Here is a 24,632-nt window from a genome sequence, read left to right as displayed (position 1 = left end):
AGTTTTAGCCAAACAAATTGACCCCCAGCACTTATATTTTTAAGTTTGGTACTTACTCTACAAGTCTCTTTTTTGCTGAATTGCTAAGTTACAAGGATGTAAACAAACCAACAGGCAGTAGTGGGAGACAAGTACATACATGCACCCATACAAAAATAAGCACCAGTTGAGCACTTGGATCGATGTAATCAACTGGCCCTTTTCTCCACATTTCAGGCCTTGTGCCTTCCACTGGCACGGAAGCCGGTTAGCCGCTCTGTCTACGATCGCACTCGTATGGTGCTCTTTGCATCCTGCTAGCACGGATGCCAGTCATCGAATTTGATTTTGATTTTGATTCTGAATTCAAATTCTACAAAGGTTGACTTGGCCTTTCATCCCTTCATGGTTGATGTAATAAGTACTAGTTAAACATTGGGGGTCGATGTAATTGACTGACCCCCCCACTTCCAAATATTAGACCTTGTGCCTATTGTAGAAGGGCTTGTTGTTGTTGTTGTTGATGAATTTTCTTTCTATTTCAGAGTTCATTCCGGGACAAACTGAGCCCCATCAAATTTCAGTTTAGCTACAAACTCAAAGGGAAACCTTTAAACCGCAACAACAAGCTTCCGCAAATCAATGCTTTCCCAATTTTGGATCTAACTACTGCTGAAGAGACTACAGAAATAAAAGAGGTTGGGTTTTTTTGTTGTTTTTTTTAATTTTAAATTTCACCTATCCTAAATTGAACCAATGTAATTTTTTTTTGTTTTTGGCCATATGTCCTGATTGAGCGATGAAGCATGAATGTCTAGGTTGAGCTTTAGTCATATTGTTTGTTCCTTCTGGAGCCACCAGAACGTAACGTAACTGATATGGGAGTGATGTGAAAAAGATGAAACTCTACCGGCCTGTCTAGTGTCAGGAGGTTATGACATCAGAGTTTGTTTCAGTCCTTTATATGTCAGTAGCTACCAACACATCACAGGAGACTAAACAAGATTTTTCAGAAACAAGGGAGGTTGGTCAAATAAAATAAGGACTCCTAGAAAGTTCTTCCAAGGCCATAAGACTATTGAAAAGGTTGCAAGATGCAACGAAAATTTTAGGAAAATAAAAATAAGAAATAAGTAGAAATTTTACCGGTGAACGTGTTACATTATAAGGCACAAAAAGAAAATGACTCTCCCCAGACACAACCGAATATGCTTCAACACACGAACTCACATAAAGAATCTTGCAAACCAAATCCAAAAACAAAACATTTATAGTCTTGCCAGAAACTGTGCAGACAGATTTTGGTTGGACCGAAGCTTTAGCAGAAGACCCTTGCCCAAGATCCCACACGGTGGGACTCAAGCGAGAATCAAGGTTGGGGAGCACACATTGTACCACACAGCCACAGCTGTGCACCATGTGTAATATATATATATATATTTTCCACTAGAAAAGACTATTGAAAAGGTTGCAAGATGCAAGGAAAATTTTAGGAAAATAAAAATAAGAAATAAGTGGAAATTTTACCAGTGAGTGTGTTACATAATAAGGCACAAAAAGAAAATGACTCTCCCCAGACACAACAGAATATGCTTCAACACACGAACTCATATAAAGGATCTTGCAAACCAAATCCCAAAACGAAAAAAAAAAAAGATTCAACTTTTATTGCAGAAGTGAACTAAAGAGTTAAAAAAAAATTGTTGAAAAGATGCTAGTTTTGAAAAATGTGCTCGTGGGGCATAGTCACCGTCTTCGCTCCCCTTTTAGCTGCACAACTGGGCTAAGAGGGGGTTCCACACTCCTATAAAGCTGGAACCCCTGAACCTAAGTAATAAAGACAATATGACCAAACTGCATCGAAGAGTGGGAGCTATAAAGGGAGGAAACTCCGGTAATCTGTTATGTCTGGGGAGAGTCATTTTCGGTTTGAACGGCAGTTTTTTCTAGCGGTGTCATATGAAATTGTCACCCATAATTATGACCCTAGAATCGATCTATTGCATTTTGATCTGTTTTAGGGTCAAGGGTTAGGGGTGGGAGGAGGGGTATCTTTTTTTCTTCACAAATGTAAATAAACCCAATCTGTTTCTTAAACGAGGGACATATTCATACGGCACAGAATGTTTTCACCTCAATAGACGTCATTGATTGGTTGAAATTGAAGAAAAAAAAACAATTATCTTACAAACTATAGAATTTTCTCAATAAAGCCAAGAGAAAAAGATGTTTTATAAACACATTCTACCAGTATACGAAGTTTAAAAGTATTTAGTTACCCTAACTAACCCTAACTCTAACCCTAAAATAGATTGAAATGCAATAGATCGATTCTAGGGTCATAATTATGGGTGACAATTTTATATGACACCGCTAGAAAAAACTGCCGTTCAAACCGAAAAGATCTGGAATTTCGTTGAGGTCATCTCACCCATTTGCAGCTCTAGAAAACCTACCTCAATAAATGCTTCTGACTCATTCAAACCTGGAAAAGTGGACATTAAATGACGATGAGGAATTTAAACAGCTTGATTCTAAGGTCGTATTTCTTTGATTGATGCCCAAAACTGTCATTTGTCCATCTTCTTTTATATTTTTAGATTGACATCCAAAAGGAGTGTGGTGTGGATAATGTCTGTCAATCAGATTTAAGTTTGACGGCCATTCCTCTTAACGCCACCTTGTAAGTAATCATGTTTTTATTTACTAGTTTTGTAGTATTATTGTTTAACCCTTTCGTTGCTGTATTTATTTTGAGATGCTCTGTGTTTCTTTCAATTACTTTAAATATAACAAAGAATTTAGTAAAATAATTTTGTTATCATTCAGCTAGTGTTAGGAACATAAATTGTGACTAAGGTTTGGTGGAAGATTTTAATTCAAAACTTATGAAAACAAGACATTTGTACTCAGAGCCAGAGGCTGTTTCAGCCAGGCTGGTATCGAAAGGGTTAAATATAACAAAGAATTTAGTAAAATAATTTTGTTATCATTAAGCTAGTGTTAGGAACATAAATTGTGACTAATTGTGTCTGATTCATTAATGTTTCTTTCAACTCTCAACACCCTGAGTTCAGATCACACTAAGATCAAATGTACTTTTCATCCTCCTGGGGCCAGTAAAGTACCAGTCATATATTGAGCTTGACCCTTCTGTCTCCTTTATTTCTTTCTTAGAATCAGCTGTTGCTGTGTAACAAGGGTCTTGAGAGACCAGTTCCATTGGCCCCTTTCTAGCAAAAGGAGAAAAGATTGAGCTGGAAGGGGCCAGCTGTCTTTTCCTATGGAAAAAGACCGATGTGTCATTGGGCATATCCTGAGATTGACCAGTGAAGTGGACACGTCCTTAGATGGACTGATGTGGAGCGAACATATTGATGTCCATTCACTGATATTGAATGACACTTTACATCTGAAATATTCAAAAGGGGTCCTGGTTGCATTCTGTTCATTTTTATTGGGGTGAGGTGTCATCATCATTCATCATTGTTCGACCGTGGTCGAGACAATGGAATTTACTATGTTACGCCAGACTTCACGGTCCATCATAGCATTACGGAGGTCCTGTTGCTGGATGCCTGTATCCCTGGAGATTACATCAGGGTAGGAGAGTGTGCACCCTCTGGGATTGCGAGTAGATGGCTTCCAGAGGAGAAGAGTAGAAATTACTTCTGTTTCAGCTCTACAACAATGTCCAGCAAACTGGACTCTCCTACCTTTCACAAGAGATGACACAGGTGGTAATTTCCCATATACTTGCATTTTGGTTGGATGACGCTTCCACGAGAGATTTTGAGCTCTCATAAGGAGGCGAGTGTAGGTTCCATCCAACCGCCTCTCAAGCTTCTTTGATAACGTCCAGGTTTCTGAGCCATATAGTAGAATTGGTTCAACTGTGGCTTTGAATATTTCAAGTTTGAAGTCTCTACTTAGATTTGATGACCAGATCTTATGCATGTCATTGCAGGCTGACCAGGCCATACCCTTTCTAGTTAGAAAGTCTTTTCCAGATGGGGGGAGGTGTGACGGGTGTTGTGTTGTGATTGTGTGATTTTCTGTTGAAGAAAGGATTGACAAAATCTGGCTGTGATTGATAAGGACAGCCTGTTACTTTGACTAGTGAGAACATACTGATTGATGGTGACAGACAAACTTTGACTGGTACCAAGAGACTGACTGTGATGGAAATAAAGATTGACTGAATGATAGTGGTAGACTGCAACTGGTAAGAATTATGGACCGTGATTGATAACGACAGACTGTAATGGTTGATGACAAACTGTGACTGATGGTGAAGGACCAACTGACTAGCATCAAGATGTAAGACCATAACTATAATACTCTCTCTCTTTACTCTTTCTCTTGTTTCAGTCATTTGACTGTGGCCATGCTGGAGCACCACCTTTAGTCGAGCAAATCGACCCCAGGACTTATTCTTTGTAAGCCCAGTACTTATTCTATCAGTCTCTTTTGCCGAACCGCTAAGTTACGGGGACGTAAACACACCAGAATCGGTTGTCAAGCAATGCTAGGGGGACAAACACACACACACATATATATATATACATATATACAACAGGCTTCTTTCAGTTTCCGTCTACCAAATCCACTCACAAGGCTTTGGTCGGCCCGGGGCTATAGCAGAAGACACTTGCCCAAGGTGCCACGCAGTGGGACTGAACCCGGAACCATGTGGTTGGTTAGCAAGCTACTTACCACACAGCCACTCCTGCGCCTATAATGATGATGGATTGTGATTGATATTGACAGACTGACTAATGGTGATAGACTGCCAGTGACTGATGATGGCAGACTGACAGACAAAGGGAAATCAATGATGACAGCATGACACTTTCCACTTGTGATTAATTTTCCAATCGGACCAAATTGAGAATATTCCTTCTGCTCTTGTTTTCTCAGAGACCCAGTTACCAAACGCTATGTCCTTAGTAGTAAAGACAGCAGTTCTCTACTGATCCGTTTCACTGTGACAAATAGCAAGGAACCGGCCTATGACACCAAACTAAACCTGAAGGTACCAGAAAATGTGATTTACCAAGGAGTCGACTATGGAGAGGTAGGACTTTACATTTTCTTCAGTATGGTTGTGTTTAGCCCCGAGTAAGTATTTACCCTGTGACCCGACATGTTTGCATGGAAGACTGGAAACAAGGGACACAGCTTGATTGATGGTAACATCCACACACACACATACACACATACTCATATACACATACACACACATACTCATATACACATAAACATATACACATACACACATACACATCTACACATATACACACATATACATATACACACATACACATACATACACATACACCTACACACATACACACATATACACATACACATGTACACACATACACATGTAAAATGCACCAATCCGATCGTGGCCATTGCCAGCCTCGCCTGGCTCCTGTGCGGGTGGCACATAAAAAACACCCACTACACTCAGAGAGTGGTTGGCGTTAGGAAGGGCATCCAGCTGTAGAAATACTGCCAGATCAGATTGGAGCCTGGTGCAGCCTCCATGGCTTACCAGACCCCGGTCAAACTGTCCAACCCATGCTAGCATGGAAAGCAGACGTTAAATGATGATGATGATGATGATGATGAGTCCCTGATCTGGAGCTAAACATGTAAGACATGCCAGTTGTGACCATTCCCTCTCTCTCTTTCGGAGAGGCACTGAGCAGCTATACGCACACATACACACACGACAGTAACTTCCGCCTACCGAATTCAGTCACAAAGCTCCGGTCGGCTCGGGGCTATAGTGGAAGACACCTACCCAAAGTGCCACGCTGAGGGACTGAACCCGAAACCATGTAGCTAGGAAGCAAGCTCCCTAACCACACAGCCATGCCCGCGCCTACCATCTTTTTGTTATTCAGACAATATTTTATATTTCAATGCATGAACTATCATCATCATCATTGTTTAACGTCCATTTTCCATGCTAGCATGGGTTGGACGATTTTGACTGAGGGCTGGCGAACCAGATGGCTGCACCAGGCCCCAATCTTGATCTGGCAGAGTTTCTACAGCTGGACGCCCTTCCTAACGCCAATGTAATGCTTTTGTAATCAAATTGTTTTGAATTAATCACGCAAAGACATCGTAGCATTAAAATTTTGAGGATGTGATTGCTTATTCTTAGAATGACATTGTAGGATAAGTGTGCAAAGCCAGATCCAGCCAGTTTGAACATAGAACATAGAATATTTGGGCTGGATGTGGCCAGTTTAACCCTTTAGTGTTCAGATTATTCTATCAAACATAATGCTTATTGATTCTCATTGATTTGAATTAATCATGCATTATCTCATATCTTCAAGATCTTGATGGTGTAATTACTTAATGTAGAATACCATTGTAGGGTAGGTGTGAGGGCCTGGATCTGGTCAGTTTGAACATGAAACAGATTAAATATTTTGGCCGGATATGGCCGGTTTAAAAGCTAAAGGGTTAAACCATGCAGTTATTATTTATTTTCTATCTTTAGAGCAAGCAGCCTGTAGAATGTTCTTCCAATGGGTCACTGAGCTACAATATGTTGGGAACCATTGTTTTAACCTTTTAGTATTCAGATAATTCTGTCAAATGTAATGCTTATGTAATCAAATTGTTTTGAATTAATCATGCAAAGACCTCGTAGCATTAAAATTTTGAGGATGTGATTGCTTATTCTTAGAATGACATTGTAGGATAAGTGTGCAAAGCCAAATCCGGCCAGTTTGAACATCTCTCTATCCGCTCAGTCGAAGTCGACTCTCGGTCACTCATTGGATCAGTGTCCTCCAGCCAGTTCTATCCTGGGCCGCTTCTTTCAGATTGGCTATGTCCATTCCGGTATCACTCTTGATGGTTTCAAGCCAGCGGGTTCTTGGTCGGCCTCTACCTCTCTTGCCACTGACCATTCCGAGCATGATGTCCTTCTCCAGGGATTTTCTCCGCATAATATGACCGAAATATGCCAATCTATGCTTGTTGATCCTAGCTTCTAGCGACATTTTTGGCCTGATCTGCTTAAGAACCTCTCCATTGGTCGGCCTCTTCCTCTCTTGCCACTGACCATTCCGAGCATGATGTCCTTCTCCAGGGATTTTCTCCGCATAATATGTTAAATATTTGGGCCGGATATGGCCGGTTTAAATGCTAAAGGGTTAGACCATGCATTTATTATTTATTTTCTATCTTCAGAGCAAGCAGCCTGTAGAATGTTCTTCCAAAAAAAATGACGTTATTGTCTGTGACAGGCTTGGCAATCCTTTCCTTTCAAAAACAGAACTGACTTTCATTGTGAAACTCGTTATTCAAGATGCTAAGCCTACAAATTTCCTCAGTCTTGAAGTCAACTTAACCACGTACGTATCTTCATATCATATTCTTGTTGTTGTTGTTGATGATGATGTTGATGTTGCCTTTCTGCCTCTCCGTGATGAGGCCCCAGAATGGCAAAATGGTTTTCTTTGATGACTCTCTCTGACCTATCTCGAATGGCTGAATCGCCCTGACCATTGAAACTTTGCCACATTTGATGTCCTTATCTTCCATCGTCACACTCCATTGATTATGGTGGAGGCGCAATGGCCCAGTGGTTAGGGCAGCGGACTCGCGGTCATAGGATCGTAGTTTCGATTCCCAGACCGGGCGTTGTGAGTGTTTATTGAGCGAAAACACCTAAAAGCTCCACGAGGCTCCGGCAAGGGATGGTGGTGAACCCTGCTGTACTCTTTCGCCACAACTTTCTCTCACTCTTACTTCCTGTTTCTGTTGTACCTGTATTTCAAAGGGCCGGCCTTGTCACTCTCTGTGTCACGCTGAATATCCCCGAGAACTACGTTAAGGGTGCACGTGTCTGTGGAGTGCTCAGCCACTTACACGTTAATTTCACGAGCAGGCTGTTCCGTTGATTCGGATCAACCGGAACCCTCCTCGTCGTAACCGACGGAGTGCTTGCACCATTGATTACGATGACGAAGGTTCCAGTTGATTACCATGCAAGTGGCTGAGCACTCCACAGAACCCTCCTCGTCGTAACCGACGGAGTGCTTGCACCATTGATTACGATGACGAAGGTTCCAGTTGATTACCATGCAAGTGGCTGAGCACTCCACAGACACGTGTACCCTTAACGTAGTTCCCGGGGAGATTCAGCATGACACAGAGTGTGACAAGGTTGGCCCTTTGAAATACAGGTGAAACAGAAAGAAAGAGAGAAAGTTGTGGTGAAAAAGTACAGCAGGGGTTGCCACCATCCCCTGCTGGAGCCTCGTGGAGCTTTAGGTGTTTTCATCCAATAAACACTCACAACGCCCGGTCGAGTCTGCGGATACTACGACCGCAAGTCCACTACCCTAACCACTGGGCCACCACCCTCTGCCAGAGCCTCGTGGAGCTTTAGATGTTTTCATCCAATAAACACTCACAACGCCCGGTCGAGTCTGCGAATCCTACGACCGCAAGTCCACTACCCTAACCACTGGGCCACCACCCTCTGCCAGAGCCTCGTGGAGCTTTAGGTGTTTTCATCCAATAAACATTCACTACGCCCGGTCAAGTCTGTGAATCCTACGACCGCAAGTCCACTACCCTAACCACTGGGCCACCACCCCCTGCTGGAGCCTCGTGGAGCTTTAGGTGTTTTCATCCAATAAACATTCACTACGCCCGGTCGAGTCTGCGAATCCTACAACCGCAAGTCCACTACCCTAACCACTGGGCCACCACCCCCTGCTGGAGCCTCGTGGAGCTTTAGGTGTTTTCATCCAATAAACATTCACTACACCCGGTCAAGTCTGTGAATCCTACGACCGCAAGTCCACTACCCTAACCACTGGGCCACCACCCCCTGCTGGAGCCTCGTGGAGCTTTAGGTGTTTTCATCCAATAAACATTCACTACGCCCGGTCAAGTCTGCGAATCCTACGACGCAAGTCCACTACCCTAACCACTGGGCCACCACCCTCTGCCAGAGCCTCGTGGAGCTTTAGGTGTTTTCGCTCAATAAACACTCACAACGCCCGGTCTGGGAAACGAAACCACGATCCTACAACCGCAGGTCTGCTGCCCTAACCACTGAGCCATTGCACCTCCATCTTATCTTCCATAAACAGCCTTTATATCCTCAACTTGATGTCTAGAGTCTTCCTCAAACTGATCGTGAGATTGTGCTCTTCTTGGTCTAGCGATACCTGTACATCAATGTGTAGATTCCCAGGGAAGGTGATCACTGGATATTTCATGCTTGCTTCCGTTCAGCTGTTTTCCAATAATTTTGCAAACACACATAGATGTACGACTACACATGTGGAGGCGCAATGGCCCAGTGGTTAGGGCAGCGGACTCGCGGTCATAGGATTGCGGTTTCGATTCCCAGACCGGGCGTTGTGAGTGTTTATTGAGCGAAAACACCTAAAAGCTCCACGAGGCTCCGGCAGGGGATGGTGGTGATCCCTGCTGTACTCTTTCGCCACAACTTTCTCTCACTCTTACTTCCTGTTTCTGTTGTACCTGTATTTCAAGGGGCCGGGGCCGGCCTTGTCACTCTCTGTGTCACGCTGAATATCCCCGAGAACTACGTTAAGGGTGCACGTGTCTGTGGAGTGCTCAGCCACTTACACGTTAATTTCACGAGCAGGCTGTTCCGTTGATTCGGATCAACCGGAACCCTCGTCATCATAACCGATTGAGTGCTCCTGCAGGGGATTGTGGTGATCCCTGCTGTACTCTTTCGCCACAACTTTCTCTCACTCTTACTTCCTGTTTCTGTTGTACCTGTATTTCAAAGGGCCGGCCTTGTCACTCTCTGTGTCACGCTGAATATCCCCGAGAACTACGTTAAGGGTACACGAGACTGTGGAGTGCTCAGCCACTTACACGTTAATTTCACGAGCAGGCTGTTCCTTTGATTTGGATCAACCGAAACCCTCATCGTCGTAACCGACGGAGTGCTTCTCCTTCCACGACTACACTAACCCTGCTTCTCTTACGCATAATCCTGTCAATAATTTGATGAAACATATGTATGTTTTATAAAATACTAGCAGTATCGCCCGGCGTTGCTCGGGTTTGTAAGGGAAATAACTATACAGCATTTTTAGAGAGTTATGGCCAAAAAATAGCAAAAACATTCATCAAAAATGGAAAAAATATGATGGTAAATTTTTTTTTAAATCGTTGACTCATCGTAGACATTTTTAGAGAGTTACTTCCCTTTAAAAAAATATGCATGAAAATGGAAAAAAATGATGGTAAATTATTTTTAAAATCGTAGACTCATTGTAGACGCGCGCTAATACCCAGAAGGGCTCGATATGAATCACGACTATAAGATACCCGGTTTTGGTTAAACTGCACCGCAAAATGTGGGAGTAGTTAGGAATCTAAATCGAAGGCGACAGACACTCACACAACTACAGTTTTATATATAAAGATAAACTACCATATCTATTGTTACACAACTCATTTTCTATGCACTAGCTTATCCCACAGTTTGATGCCCTGCGTTGTACTACACTCATCATCATCATCATTTAGCGTCCGTTCTCCATGCTAGCATGGGTTGGACGGTTCAACTGGGGACTGTGAAGCTGGAAGGCTTCATCAGGCCCAGTCAGATCTGGCAGTGTTTCTACGGCTGGATGTCCTTCCTAACGCCAACCACTCCGTGAGTGTAGTGGGTGCTTTTTACGTGCCACCCGCACAGGTGCCAGACAGAGCTGGCAAACAGCCACGAACGGATGGTGCTTTTACGTGTCACTGGCACGGGGCCAGGCGAAGCTTGGCATCGGACACGAACGGATGGTGCTTTTACGTGCCACCCGCACAGGTGCCAGACAGAGCTGGCAAACGGCCACGAACAGATGGTGCTTTTACGTGTTACCGGCACGGGGCCAGGCGAGGCTTGGCAACGGACACGAACGGATGGTGCTTTTACGTGCCACCAACACGGGGGCCAGACAGAGCTGGCAAACGGCCACGAAACGGATGGTGCTTTTACGTGTCACCGGCACGGGGCCAGGCGAGGCTTGGCAACGGACACGAACGGATGGTGCTTTTACGTGCCACCAACACGGGGGCCAGACAGAGCTGGCAAACGGCCACGAACGGATGGTGCTTTTACGTGTCACCGGCACGGGGCCAGGCGAGGCTTGGCAACGATCACGAACAGATGGTGCTTTTACGTGCCACCAACACGGGGGCCAGACAGAGCTGGCAAACGGCCACAAAACGGATGGTGCTTTTACGTGTCACCGGCACGGGGCCAGGCGAGGCTTGGCAACGGACACGAACGGATGGTGCTTTTACGTGCCACCAACACGGGGGCCAGACAGAGCTGGCAAACGGCCACGAACGGATGGTGCTTTTACGTGTCACCGGCACGGGGCCAGGCGAGGCTTGGCAACGGACACGAACGGATGGTGCTTTTACGTGCCACCAACACGGGGGCCAGACAGAGCTGGCAAACGGCCACGAAACGGATGGTGCTTTTACGTGTCACCGGCACAGAGGCCAGACAGTGCTGTGGCAAACGGCCACGAAACGGATGGTGCTTTTACGTGCCACCAACACGGGGGCCAGACAGAGCTGGCAAACGGCCACGAAACGGATGGTGCTTTTACGTGTCACCGGCACGAGGCCAGACAGTGCTGGCAAACGGCCACGAACGGATGGTGCTTTTACGTGTCACCGGCACGAGCCAGACAGTGCTGGCAAACGGCCACGAAACGGATGGTGCTTTCTGTCACCAGGCACAGAGGCCAGACAGTGCTGGCAAACGGCCACGAACGGATGGTGCTTTTACGTGCCCCAACACGGGGGCCAGACAGAGCTGGCAAACGGCCACGAACGGATGGTGCTTTTACGTGTTACCGGCACAGAGGCCAGACAGTGCTGGCAAACGGCCACGAAACGGATGGTGCTTTTACGTGCCACCAACACGGGGGCCAGACAGAGCTGGCAAACGGCCACGAAACGGATGGTGCTTTTACGTGTCACCGGCACAGAGGCCAGACAGTGCTGGCAAACGGCCACGAAACGGATGGTGCTTTTACGTGCCACCAACACGGGGGCCAGACAGAGCTGGCAAACGGCCACGAAACGGATGGTGCTTTTACGTGCCACCAACACGGGGGCCAGACAGTGCTGGCAAACGGCCACGAAACGGATGGTGCTTTTACATGCCACCAACACGGGGGGGCCAGACAGAGCTGGCAAACGGAATATACAAATTCAGTGTGGGTGGGGCCTACTACTGAGCCCTAATAAACTAATCCTTGTTTCTTGTTTCTTTCAGAATAAGCGAGGAACAAACACCAGAAGACAATCAAGTTGACATTGCCTTTGAAATGTTGATTATTACTGACATACAAGTTACAGGGTGAGGACATTGATGTTTGCTTCATCTTGGAGAGAGAGAGAGAGAGAGGGAGAGAGAGGAGGAGGAGAGAGAGGAGGAGGGAGGGATGCTGGTATGGGTGGAGAAGTGTTTGAAGTGGGGTGTTTTGAATGGAGGTTCTTGCTGTTTTTGTTTTTCATGGAAGGGTTTTTTTTATAATCCACAGGTGACGGAAAGCACACAGTGACAGGTCAAAATGTCAACTAGCAAAACCCTAAAATGTCAACATTCACACACAACACACACTCATACTTTCTCGTTCTCTCTCTTTCTCTCTCTCTCTCTTTTTTTCTCGTTCTCTCTCTCTCTTTCTCTCTCTCTCTTTCTTTCTCTGTCTCTCTTTCTCTCCCCTCTCTCTCTCTTCTCTCTCCCCTCTCTCTCTCTCTATCTTTCTCTCCCCTCTCTCTCTTTCTTTCTCCCCCTCTCTCTCTTTCTCTCTCCCTCTCTCTCTCTCTCTCTCTCTCTCTCTCTTTCTCTCTCTCTCTCTTCTCTCTCTCTCTCTCTCTCTCTCTCTCAAGCAGGGTTCTTACAGTTTCTTATTTCTTTACTGCCCACGAGGGGCTAAACATAGAGGGGACAAACAAAGACAAAGGGATTATGTTGATTACATCGACCACTGTGCGTAACTGGTACTTAATTCATCGACCCCAAAAGGATGAAAGGCAAAGTCGACCTCGGCGGAATTTGAACTCAGATCGTAGAGGCAAACGAAATACCTATTTTTTTATTACCCACAAGGGGCTAGACATAGAGGGGACAAACAAGGACAGACAAACAGATTAAGTTTGATTACATCGACCCCAGTGCATAACTGGTACTTATTTAATCGACCCCGAAAGGATGAAAGGCAAAGTTGACCTCAGCGGAATTTGAACTCAGAACGTAACGGCATACAAAATACGGCTATGCATTTCGCCCGGCGTGCTAACCTTGCTACCTTGGGTTCTTACAGTTTCTGCCTACCAAATCCTTTCTCAAGTCATTGGTCAGCCTGGAGCTATATAAGAAGACACTTGCCCAAGGTGCCACACAATGGGATTGAACCCAAACCTACGTTCTCATGAAATGAACTTTTGAACCACATATTAAACGCTTCTGTCTATTAATGTTTTTGTGTGTCTGAAAAATTGAAAAAATTTTGCCAAAGAGGAAAATAAAAAAAAAAATGTCAAACGTTAAAGAACTATGTTGCCATTTAACCCTTTCGTTAATGTATTTATTTTGAGATGGTCTGTGTTTCTTTAAATTATTTTAAATATAACAAAGAATTTAGTAAAATAACTTCTCATTAAGCTAGTGTTAGGAACATAAATTGTGGTATATTTTAATGAAAAACTAATAAAAACAAGTCATTTATACTACAGAGCCAGAGCTGGTTTCAGCCGGGTTGGTAAAGAAAGGGTTAAATATAACAAAGAATTTAGTAGAATAACTTATCATTAAGCTAGTGTTAGGAACATAAATTGCAACTAAGGTTTGCTGGTATATTTTAATGAAAAACTAATGAAAACAAGACATTTATACTACAGAGCCAGAGCTGGTTTTGGCCGGGTTGGTAACGAAAGGGTTAAATATAACAAAGAATTTAGTAGAATAACTTATCATTAAGCTAGTGTTAGGAACATAAATTGCAACTAAGATTTGCTGGTATATTTTAATGAAAAACTAATGAAAACAAGACATTTATACTACAGAGCCAGAGCCGGTTTTGGCCGGGTTGGTAACGAAAGGATTAAAATGAAATTTCTTCGACAAATTTTCCTCTGGCAAAAATATTTACAATGAAATTTTCTATAACTGTTGATGTTGTTTAAGCAATCTGTATTTGTGAACTTCAGCCAATCTTCCCCTGAACAAGTGGTTTATACCGGTAATGCTCTTGGGGAAAGCGCCATGAAAAATGAAGATGACATTGGTCCAGTTGTCAGCCATATTTATGACGTGAGTCTTTTTTGTTTCTTTCATTTCTCAGAATTATTCTTCAAGACGTATATTTGCCATTTAAATATGGCTAACCCCTAAGGGTGGATGCTACTGTAGTTTGTAGCCCCAGGAGGACACCTCCTCCAGCTGGCTATTGACACACTTTCTGTGCCCTATCAGTATTTGCAAAGGGAAGCCTTCCTTTGCAAATACTGATAGGGCACAGAAAGTGTGTCTAAAGCCAGCTGGAGGAGGTGTCCTCCTGGGGCTACAAACTTTCCCTTTGCAAATACTGATAGGGCACAGAAAGTGTGTCTAAAGCAAGCTGGAGGAGGTGTCCTCCTGGGGCTACAAACTTTCCCTTTGCAAATACTGATAGGGCACAGAAAGTGTGTCTAAAGCAAGCTGGAGGAGGTGTCCTCCTGGGGCTACAAACTTTCCCTTTGCAAATACTGATAGGGCACAGAAAGTGTGTCTAAAGCCAGCTGGAGGAGGTGTCCTCCTGGGGCTACAAACTACAGTAACATCCACCCTTAGGGGTTAGCCATATTTAAATGGCAAATATACATCACAATGTGTTGCAGCTACTGTTTATAACTCGCTCTGAGATTTATTCTTCAAGAATTCTTCCGTTAAGTTGTTTCTGTATTTCCTTTCCCTGCTGTGCTTCACACTGGTCGGTCCTTCACTAGTTCAGGTAGACATCAGGCTGTTTTTGAAAAGAGGGTTACTGAACCCTCTTCACACAACCTTTCTCTGTTTCTCAAGGAATAACATGACTTTTCCACAGGGTACAGCAGAGATGGATCTTTTCCTTTTGAACGGCAGTTTTTAACATAATGTCTAGGTAACTAAACACTTTTAAACTTCGTATACTGGTAGAATGTGTTTATAAAACATCTTTTTCTCTTGGCTTTATTGAGAAAATTCTATAGTTTGTAAGATATTTGTTCTTTTTTTTTCTTCAATTTCAACCAATCAATGACGTCTATTGAGGTAAAAAGCATTCTGTGCCGTATGAATATGTCCCTCGTTTAAGAAACAGATTGGGTTTATTTACATTTGTGAAGAAAAAAAAGATACCCTTCCCCCTAATCCTAACCCTAAAACAGATTGAAATGCAATAGATCGATACTAGGGTCATAATTATGGGTGACAATTTCATATGACACCGCTAGAAAAAACTGCTGTTCAAACCGAAAAGTTCCGCAGAGATAAATCAGAAAGAGACAAGAATTAACCCCAGTATTTCACTGGTATTTTATACATCAACCCCATAAGGCGAATATTAAGAGAGTAAAGACCTATAGCTTGGTGGTTAGAGTGCTGGCTTCGCATTTGTAACATCACGTGTTCAATTCTCTGATCTGGCATTGTGTGTCCCTGAACAAAGCATTTTTCATTTTATATTGTTCCAGTCTACTTGGCTGAAAATAGGTGCCACTTGTCAACCTTGTGACAGATTCGTGTCCTGTCCATTGGTGGAGCAGAGGTTACACTGTCACTCGTTTTTACACCTCAAAAACCAGGATAAGCTCTAACCTAATGATATTTTAGATTAGGGGTGGTGGCTTTGTACCAGTTGAGAGATTAAAGATATAGAGCAAGGGTCTCCAAAGTAGATGATATTGACCCCTGGGGTTGATGGAACTATTCAAGGGGTCAGTAGGTGCACATCTACTTAATTATTTGCAAATAACACAAGGGCACTGAGGTTGTGTCTAAAGTCCATCTGGTGACGTTGATCGCCTGGGGCTAAGCGCATCAGTAACACCCCACCCCCAGTGGCTAGCCACATTCAGATGGCTAGTACACCTTACGTTGTCGAGCGGTTACTGTTTATATCTCGTTCAGAGATTTATTATTGCTTTCAGACAGTTTTTCTAAATCAGTGACAGTGGTTGCTGTGAAAAACGTTAAATATTATTTGCAAGGGGTCTCCTTCGTCGAAAACTGGTGCTTACCATGTGTTGACGAGAGGCAATTACCTTGAAACTATAGTCCGTATGTAGTACTTAGGTTTTCGAGGGAGGATGACCTCCCTTTGCAAATAACACAAGGGCACTGAGATTGTGTCTAAAGTCCATCTGGTGACGTTGATCGCCTGGGGCTAAAAGCATCAGTAACACCCAACCCCCAGTGGCTAGCCACATTCAGATGGCTAGTACACCTTACATTGTCGAGCGGTTACTGTTTATATCTCGTTCAGAGATTTATTATTGCTTACTTAATTATTATTATTTATTTCTTTATTTTCTTGTACATTCCTCATCATCATCATCATCATCATTTAACATCTTTTTCCACGCTAGCATGAGTTGGACGGTTCAACCAGGGTCTGAAAGCCATGGAGGCTGCACCAGGCTCCAGTCTCATTTGGCAGTGTTTCTACGGCTGGGTGCCCTTCCTAATGCCAACCACTCTGTGAGTGTAGTGGGTGTTTTTTATGTGCCGCCGGCACTGGGGCCAGAGCAGGCTGGCAAACGGCCACGATTGGTTGGTGCTTTTTACGTGTCACCGACACGGACGCCAGTCGGGCGGCGCTGGCAACTGCCACGTTCGGACGGTGCTTTTTACGTGTCACCGGCACGGGTGTCTTAACTACAATTTCCATTTGAATTTTTATTTTGATGTCGATGTACTTGACGGAGTCGAAAAGGAGTCAAGGATTCCATGAAGGGGTCGATGGTCTAAAAAATTTGGGGAGCCCTGATATAGAGTCACACGGGTAGGTGTCTTGCTGTAGAATAGATACATGGACACTCCAGATGGAAATCAAAGGAGAGTGAATTGGAGAGTAAGATTACCCTTTTTTTTTTTCTGTTTGTAATATTTTTGATATTATTGTCCCCTGCCCAGGTGTACAACAAAGGCTCCGGAACTGTACCTCAGTCAAAACTCACCATCGAATGGCCTTATGAACTGGCTAGTGATGAAGACCATGGCAAACACCTCCTCTATTTACTGCAGCCACCAAAGGTTCGTATGGTTTCCTTTCTTATTATTTTATGTTACATAAATCTTTAGTTAAAGATATTTAATGAGAATATTATACACTGAATTAATACTGAATTTATATTGAGTGCTCAATTGTATCAAATACTATTAAAGTAATTATATCTTTATATATAAACGTAAGGTTGTGTGTCTGTCTCCTACGATTTAGATTCCTAACTACTCCCACATTTTGCGGTGCAGTTTAACCAAAACCAGGTATCTTATAGTCGTAATTCATATCGAGCCCTTCTGGGTATTAGCACGCGTCTACGATTTTTAAATATTTTACCATCATTTTTTTTCATTTTAATGCATTTTTTCGCTATTACATAAGGGAGTAAACTCTCTAAAAATGTCTACGATGAGTCAACGATTTAAAAAAAAATTTACCAATTTTTTTTTTTACTTTTTTCGATTTTTTAATGCATTTTTTTGCTATTTTTGCTATAACTCTAAAAATGCTTTATAGTTATTTCCCTTACAAACCCGAGCAACGCCGGGCGATACTGCTAGTATTTAATACAAGCAATTCATCATCATCATCGTTTAGCATCCGCTTTCCATGTTAGCATGGATTGGACGATTTGACTGAGGACTGGTGAACCAGATGGGGTCTGGGAAGCCAGAAGGCTGCACCAGGCTCAGTCTGATCTGGCAATGTTTCTGCGGCTGGATGCCCTTCCTAATGCCAACCACTCCGTGAGAGTAGTGGGTGCTTTTTACGTGCCACCTGCACAGGTGCCAGACGAGGCTAGCAAACCGCCACGATTGGATGGTGCTTTTTACGTGCCACTGGCACGGATGCCAGTCGGGGCGGCACGCTGGCAATAGCCACGTTCAGATGGTTCTCTTACGTGCCACTGGCATCACAGCTGCAATTTCCATTGATGTTGATCGATTTCGATTTTGAATTGTAATTGGATAAAAGGTGTGATGGTCATGAGTGGAATGCCTCAGATCTCAAATCTGCTGGTTCGGAGCTGACATGAAACTGATTAACAGCAGCAATTAAACCACTCTGCATTTAAAACTTTTTCTCAGTTCACTTCAATCAATACATTCTGATCTGAGACGATCAATAAGTCTTTTTATATTGATTTTTGGAAATATCTATTTCAGGTTGAAGAAGGAAAAGTAACCTGCCGCCATCCAACCATCATTAATCCTGCATCAATCAAAGTAAGTTACTGTTATTATCATTGTTATTATTATTATTATTATTATTGAGTGAGAGAGCAGTTCATGCCATCAAAGTGACACTGGGGTAAAATATACGAAGCCCAATATACCCATCATGACTACCCGTCTGATAAGGGTACACCAGGCACATGCATCACAACCATATGTGTGCGACATGGTGATCTCATATCAAGATAAACAGCACATGACCTTGCAGGTGGGACTCAGTTAGAATTTTCTTCTGGTCGAGTTACCCATCCCGCTCAAAAGGTCCCTGAATAAGGGTTGTTTAAGGATGTTGAAAGAACCACCTATGTTTCCAAGGTGAATTATTCAAACCCCAAGAATCCCTCCTCACACATGGCTATGATGTTCCCCCCACTACTTCTGCTCGTGATCAGAGATGCACATATCGTCAGCCACTAAGGGACATGCTCAACTGGTTACGGTCAAACAACTGACAAGCAAATCTGTGGTATTGTATTATTATTATAGCGATGAGCTGGCAGAATTGTTAGCATGCCGGGCGAAATGCTTAGCAGTATTTCGTCTGCCACTACGTTCTGAGTTCAAATTCCTCTGAGGTCAACTTTACATTCCATCTTTTCTGGGTCGATTAAATAAGTACCAGTTATGCACTGGGATCGATGTAACCGACTTAATCCCTCTCCCCCAAATTTGAGGCCTTGTGCTTCCAGTAGAAAGAATACTACTACTACTACTAATAATAATAATAATAAGTATCAGTATTATTATTATTATTATTATATTATTATTATTGCTGGCAGAATTGTTTGCATGGCCAGGCGAAATATTTCATGTCATTGTGTCTGTTTATACATTCTGAGTTCAAATTCTGCTCAGGTCAACTTTGCCATCCATCCTTTTGAAGTCAAGGAGATAAGTACCAGTTGCACACTGGGGTTGATGTAATTTGACTTACACATGCACAGGCTCACATACACACAAGCATGCATATATACAGTGGGCTTCTGCACAGTTTCCGGTTACCTGCTTCAATCACAAAACATAGCCGAAATTCTGAAGGGAAAGATATTTGCTCCAAGTTGCTGTGCTGTGGGGCCACACCCAAGGAGGAATTACAACTGTGTTTCATGGTCTGCTAACACAACAGTTCCTTTATAGGATCCAGTTAGCTCAAGACATCATCAGGAGGAACCACATCCGGTTTCGGCCCCTACTCCTCTACCGTTTTGACGTGGCGGGGCCCCTCCCTTTCGGAGGTGTCTTCAGCTCTGGTGTTGGGTGCATGTCTTCTTTCTTCTGTTCCCTGGCCTCTTCGATGTATCGTCAGCGAGTGTCAGTCAGTGACTGACTGTCTTGTCAAATTTTTCCCTTTAAACACCTGCCACTAGGCTCCAGCAGGCAGCCCCAGCAAGTTGTCAGCAAGTTCCACATTGGAAATTTCATTCTATCACCTATGTCTAGTCCTCATTAGGGGCTTCACAGTTTCTCTTTCATAAGACTTTCCACAGATATTCGTAATGTTTGGTAAACATGAATTTGTCCCTATGTCTGTGGTTTTGTGGCTGGGGTTGCTAAAACTCTTTATTCAGAAATAATAATTCCTAGTTCAAATCCAATATGGTACTACATTCTTCCTTCCTTCCCTCCTTCAGCCCTCAACTCCTGGTGGAGCCATAGGGTTGCCAGCATGGCATAAAGCATGTCTTGGTCATTTTAATCAGCCCTTTCCGGGCCTGATTATGGCTGATTTCCACTAGACAAGAACAAGAGAAAAACAGAAAGGAGGGAAGCAATAATAATTGTTATTTAGTGACCTCAGGAAATGAATGAAAGCTAAAATTGACCCCTGTGGGATTTGAACTCAGACCACTACAACTGGAAGAAATGTATCTGTATCCAGGTAAAAGACACCTGATGGTAATTGGTGATCAGACTGATCAAAACATGGAGTAAATCTAAATAATTCATCATCATCATCATCATCGTTTAACGTCCGTTTTCCATGCTAGCATGGGTTGGACGGTTCAACTGGGGTCTGGGAAGCCAGAAGGCTGCACCAGGCCCAGTCTGATCTGGCAGTGTTTCTACAGCTGGATGCCCTTCCTAATGCCAACCACTCTGTGAGTGTAGTGGGTGCTTTTTACGTGCCAGACGAGGCTGGCAAACGGCCCCGATCGGATGGTGCTTTTTTACGTGCCACCGGTACGGAGATCAGACGAGGCTGGCAACGGCCACGATCGGATGGTGCTTTTTACGTGCCACTGGCACGGAGACCAGATGAGGCTGGCAAACGGCCACGATCAGATGGTGCTTTTTACATGCCACCAGCACAAGTGCCAGACGAGGCTGGCAAACGGCCACGATCGGATGGTGCTTTTTACGTGCCACCGGCACGGAGACCAGACGAGGCTGGCAACGGGCATGATCGGATGGTGCTTTTTTATGTGCCACCAGGCACGGAGGCCAGTCAGGGCGGCACTGGCTACAGCCACGTTCGGATGGCTTTCTTACATGCCACCGGCACTGGTATCACAGCTACAAATTCCATTGATGTTGATCAATTACGATTTTTGATTTCGAATTTTAGGAAAACGTGACATGTTTAAGATGAGGTCAACAATTCAAATAATTAAAATCTCATTAAAGACTCATCTCAGATATTCAGACAATTAAAACGTCCAGATTGTTCTTGATGTTTTCTTCACAAATTACAAAGACAGAGATGTGTTGTTTGTAGGTTCCACAAATGTAAACCAGTGTTGTTCTTTCTGTCTCCCTCTAAATCAGGATAACCCAAACTCAATTCTGCGGTTACCTCGCTCGTTTGTAAGTCTTTTCTCTTCCTTTTATTGCACACACTCGTTACAGACCAGTGTTTTTCAACCTTTTATTTATGCAACAGTGACAACTACATATGTATATATGTAGGTTTGTATGTATGTATATAAGACATCCTGCAGGTTGTACAACAAAACTTGTGAAAGGACGGATGATCTCAGTAGAATTAATGGCCAGCCAATGGCTTCAAGTGAGAGACCCCTAGTCTTTGTTTAGATACTGCCAGCATCAGTTGTTAGTTGTCAAAACTTCCATGCTTCCTGAGATTCGCCAACACTACACCTGATTTTCTCCCCTCCATACACACACAAGCATGTATCTGACTCATACACTGTTCACTTCCCAGACATTTGTACATTACTGCATATGCTTTATACGCACTTTTGACAAGTTGTGGTGCGCCTAGTCGGTCACGATGACGAGATGATATGATATAATATATTAGATATATATATATATTGATAGAAATGGAAGACAACAAAGAATAAAGAGACCTCGATATTATGTAATAGAGGAATTTATGTGTAAATGTAATAATTGTCCCATATTACGTTTACAGATATATATATATATATATATATATATATATATGTACATATATATGATAATATATATATATATATATTAATATTATATATATATATGTACATATATATGATAATTATATATATAATATATATATATATATTATATATATGTACATATATATGATAATATATATTATATGTACATATATATGATAATATATATATATATATATATATATATATATATATATGTACATATATATGATAATATATATATATATATATATATATATGTACATATATATGATAATATTATATATATATATATATATATATATATGTACATATATATGATAATATATATATTATATATATATATATATATGTACATATATATGATAATATATATATATGTACATTATATGATAATATATACTATATATATGTACATATATGATATATATATATATCTATTTATGTACATATATGATAATATATATATATATATATATATGTACTATATATGATCCTATATATATATATATGTACATATATATGCAATATATATATATCTATATATATGTACATATATATGATCCTAATATATATATATATATATTATATATATATATAATCTATAATATTATATATATGATAGCTGTCCACTCGTGACCAAGGAAGATCATTGCTGACCTTTTGGAACTTAGTGTGCTCCAGGATCAACTTATATTTTGCATTTACAGCCCCGTTAGTGGCTAATGAGCCCTACTCTTGACAAGGATACATAGCCGCAAACATTGCAAACCAAGCTTTCCCCATTCACCACACTAGCAGTGCACTTTTGAGCAGCATGCTTAAATTCTTCATGCAGAATATGTGCTCTTTCAAACATGTCAAAACCCCTCCTTAACCTGCTTCCTCCATCTGTGGCTCATCCAACTTCTTAAGGATATCAGATCAAACTGCAAGGCAACACCAGCCTCTCCGCACTCTCTGTGGCCAATACAAGTCCAATTATAATCGGTGGCAATTCCATTATCATATATTTATCTGTGGTAGCCGCCATGTCTTATATTTATGTGCGCTGTCACAACCTCCTATATTTTCTGTGTCCGCCCCAATGACATATTCTAAAGTGTGAGCACCCTTTTCTATATTTTCATATCTGCCACAGCAATGTAACTTTGTCCATTTAAGCCATAATGTCTTATTCTAAAAGAAATGCGATGACCCCTTTTTTGTTTTGTTCCAGAAAGAGGTTAATGTTGTAAGTCAAACACCCGTTCCCTTTAACCTTGTCACACCAGAATGGTTGAAAAACACTGATAGTCAATGTTGTGCCTTGTTTTTATGTCAGAAGCTTGTATCTTCCACCACCTCACTCACACATGCATCTATGTATGTATGCATATATATATATATAATATATATATACATATACAATTATACATATATATATACATATATATATAATACACACACACACACACACACAGACACACATACACCACATATTATATATATAATAGTATCATATATAATTAAAACAGTACACAAAGATATCACGGTCCACGTGTTTCAAGCTCTATAAACAATCCGTTATTATAACAGTGTATTATTGATATAAAAGATGGTTTAAAGCTATCTTCAACCGCAAACTTTGTTAGTCCAAAGTACTTTTTATATTGTGATGTAATCTTGGGACTAACAATGTTTGCAGCTGAAGAGGGCTTTAAACTATCTTTTATATCAATAATACACTGATGTAATAACAAATTGTTTATAAAGCTTGAAACACATGTACCGAGATATCCTTTGTGTTCTGTTTTTAATTTATATTTGGTATATTCCCTCTCACCTCTGCCACTATCTGGCATATACAGGTGCTTACACTTATCAAAGTATTCACACTAAATTTACAGTACCTATATATATATATATATATATAGATATATATATATATATGTATAAAATATATATAAAAATACAGAATGGGACATGAACGCAAAACATTCAATAGACGAACACAAAAACATGGACGGGTCATTCGAAGCCTCTAATCTCAGTCAAGAACAGGATCATCCTTGCAATTTCAGCTTAGCTGCTTAGTTTTTTCTCGGGGCTGGCCAGATTGGAGCAATCTCAAGATTAATCAGCCGAAATTGCGTGGATGATCCGGTTCTGACTGAAGATTAGAGGCTTCGAATGACCCGTCCGTGTTTTTTTTGTGTCGTCTATTTGAATGTTTTGCGTTCTTGTCCCATTTTGTATTTTTATATATATTTTTTATACATATATTATTGCGGCGTACGTACACCTTGTTCTCTTATATGTATGTGTATATATATATATATATGCACATACATACATACACATATTCACGCACATTTATACAGCACTCACCTGTATTTTTTGTGCTTCAGTGATTTAGTAAAATTTTGTTTTCCCTGCCTTTTCTCTATTTTGCCAGTCACACATTTTCCTGCCATAAATTCTTGTAGAAAAAAAATATCCTTTGTGTACACCAAATCTTTATTTTCCGTTTTCACAATTTAATGCAACATTCTTATAGTTGTCTTTTGTTTTCATTCTTTGTCACCAAGTGGTTTGAATTGCATATCTGAAGAATTTGTTTTAGATATTAATTAAATTTTTTTTTTTATTTAATTTCTGTTTTGTCTTGTACTATAATCGTTAGTAGTCTTTTATTTAGAAAAAATTCTGTAATTTTAATTTCCTGTGTGTTTTTTTTTAGCCTCTGGTCATTCAAGATCCAG

General features: G+C 41.8%; 1 protein-coding gene across 1 annotated transcript in view; it reads left to right on the top strand.

The window, feature by feature from the left end:
* The window catches only part of LOC115225657 (integrin alpha-PS1), a 104,765-nt gene extending 83,332 nt beyond the window's left edge, over positions 1-21,433 (top strand). Inside the window, exons 16-24 of the mRNA XM_036514512.1 lie at positions 525-677; positions 2,580-2,662; positions 4,900-5,056; positions 7,204-7,367; positions 12,302-12,385; positions 14,242-14,344; positions 17,186-17,305; positions 18,443-18,502; positions 21,278-21,433. Coding sequence (XP_036370405.1) covers positions 525-677; positions 2,580-2,662; positions 4,900-5,056; positions 7,204-7,367; positions 12,302-12,385; positions 14,242-14,344; positions 17,186-17,305; positions 18,443-18,502; positions 21,278-21,418 — 1,065 coding nt within the window. The 3' untranslated portion in view covers positions 21,419-21,433. The remainder of the gene's footprint in view (positions 1-524; positions 678-2,579; positions 2,663-4,899; positions 5,057-7,203; positions 7,368-12,301; positions 12,386-14,241; positions 14,345-17,185; positions 17,306-18,442; positions 18,503-21,277) is intronic.
* Positions 21,434-24,632: the final 3,199 nt, after the last annotated feature.

The sequence above is a fragment of the Octopus sinensis genome, linkage group LG28 (genome assembly GCF_006345805.1).
Source record: "Octopus sinensis linkage group LG28, ASM634580v1, whole genome shotgun sequence".
Lineage (NCBI taxonomy): Eukaryota > Metazoa > Mollusca > Cephalopoda > Octopoda > Octopodidae > Octopus > Octopus sinensis.
This window is presented reverse-complemented; position numbering and strand designations above follow the sequence as displayed.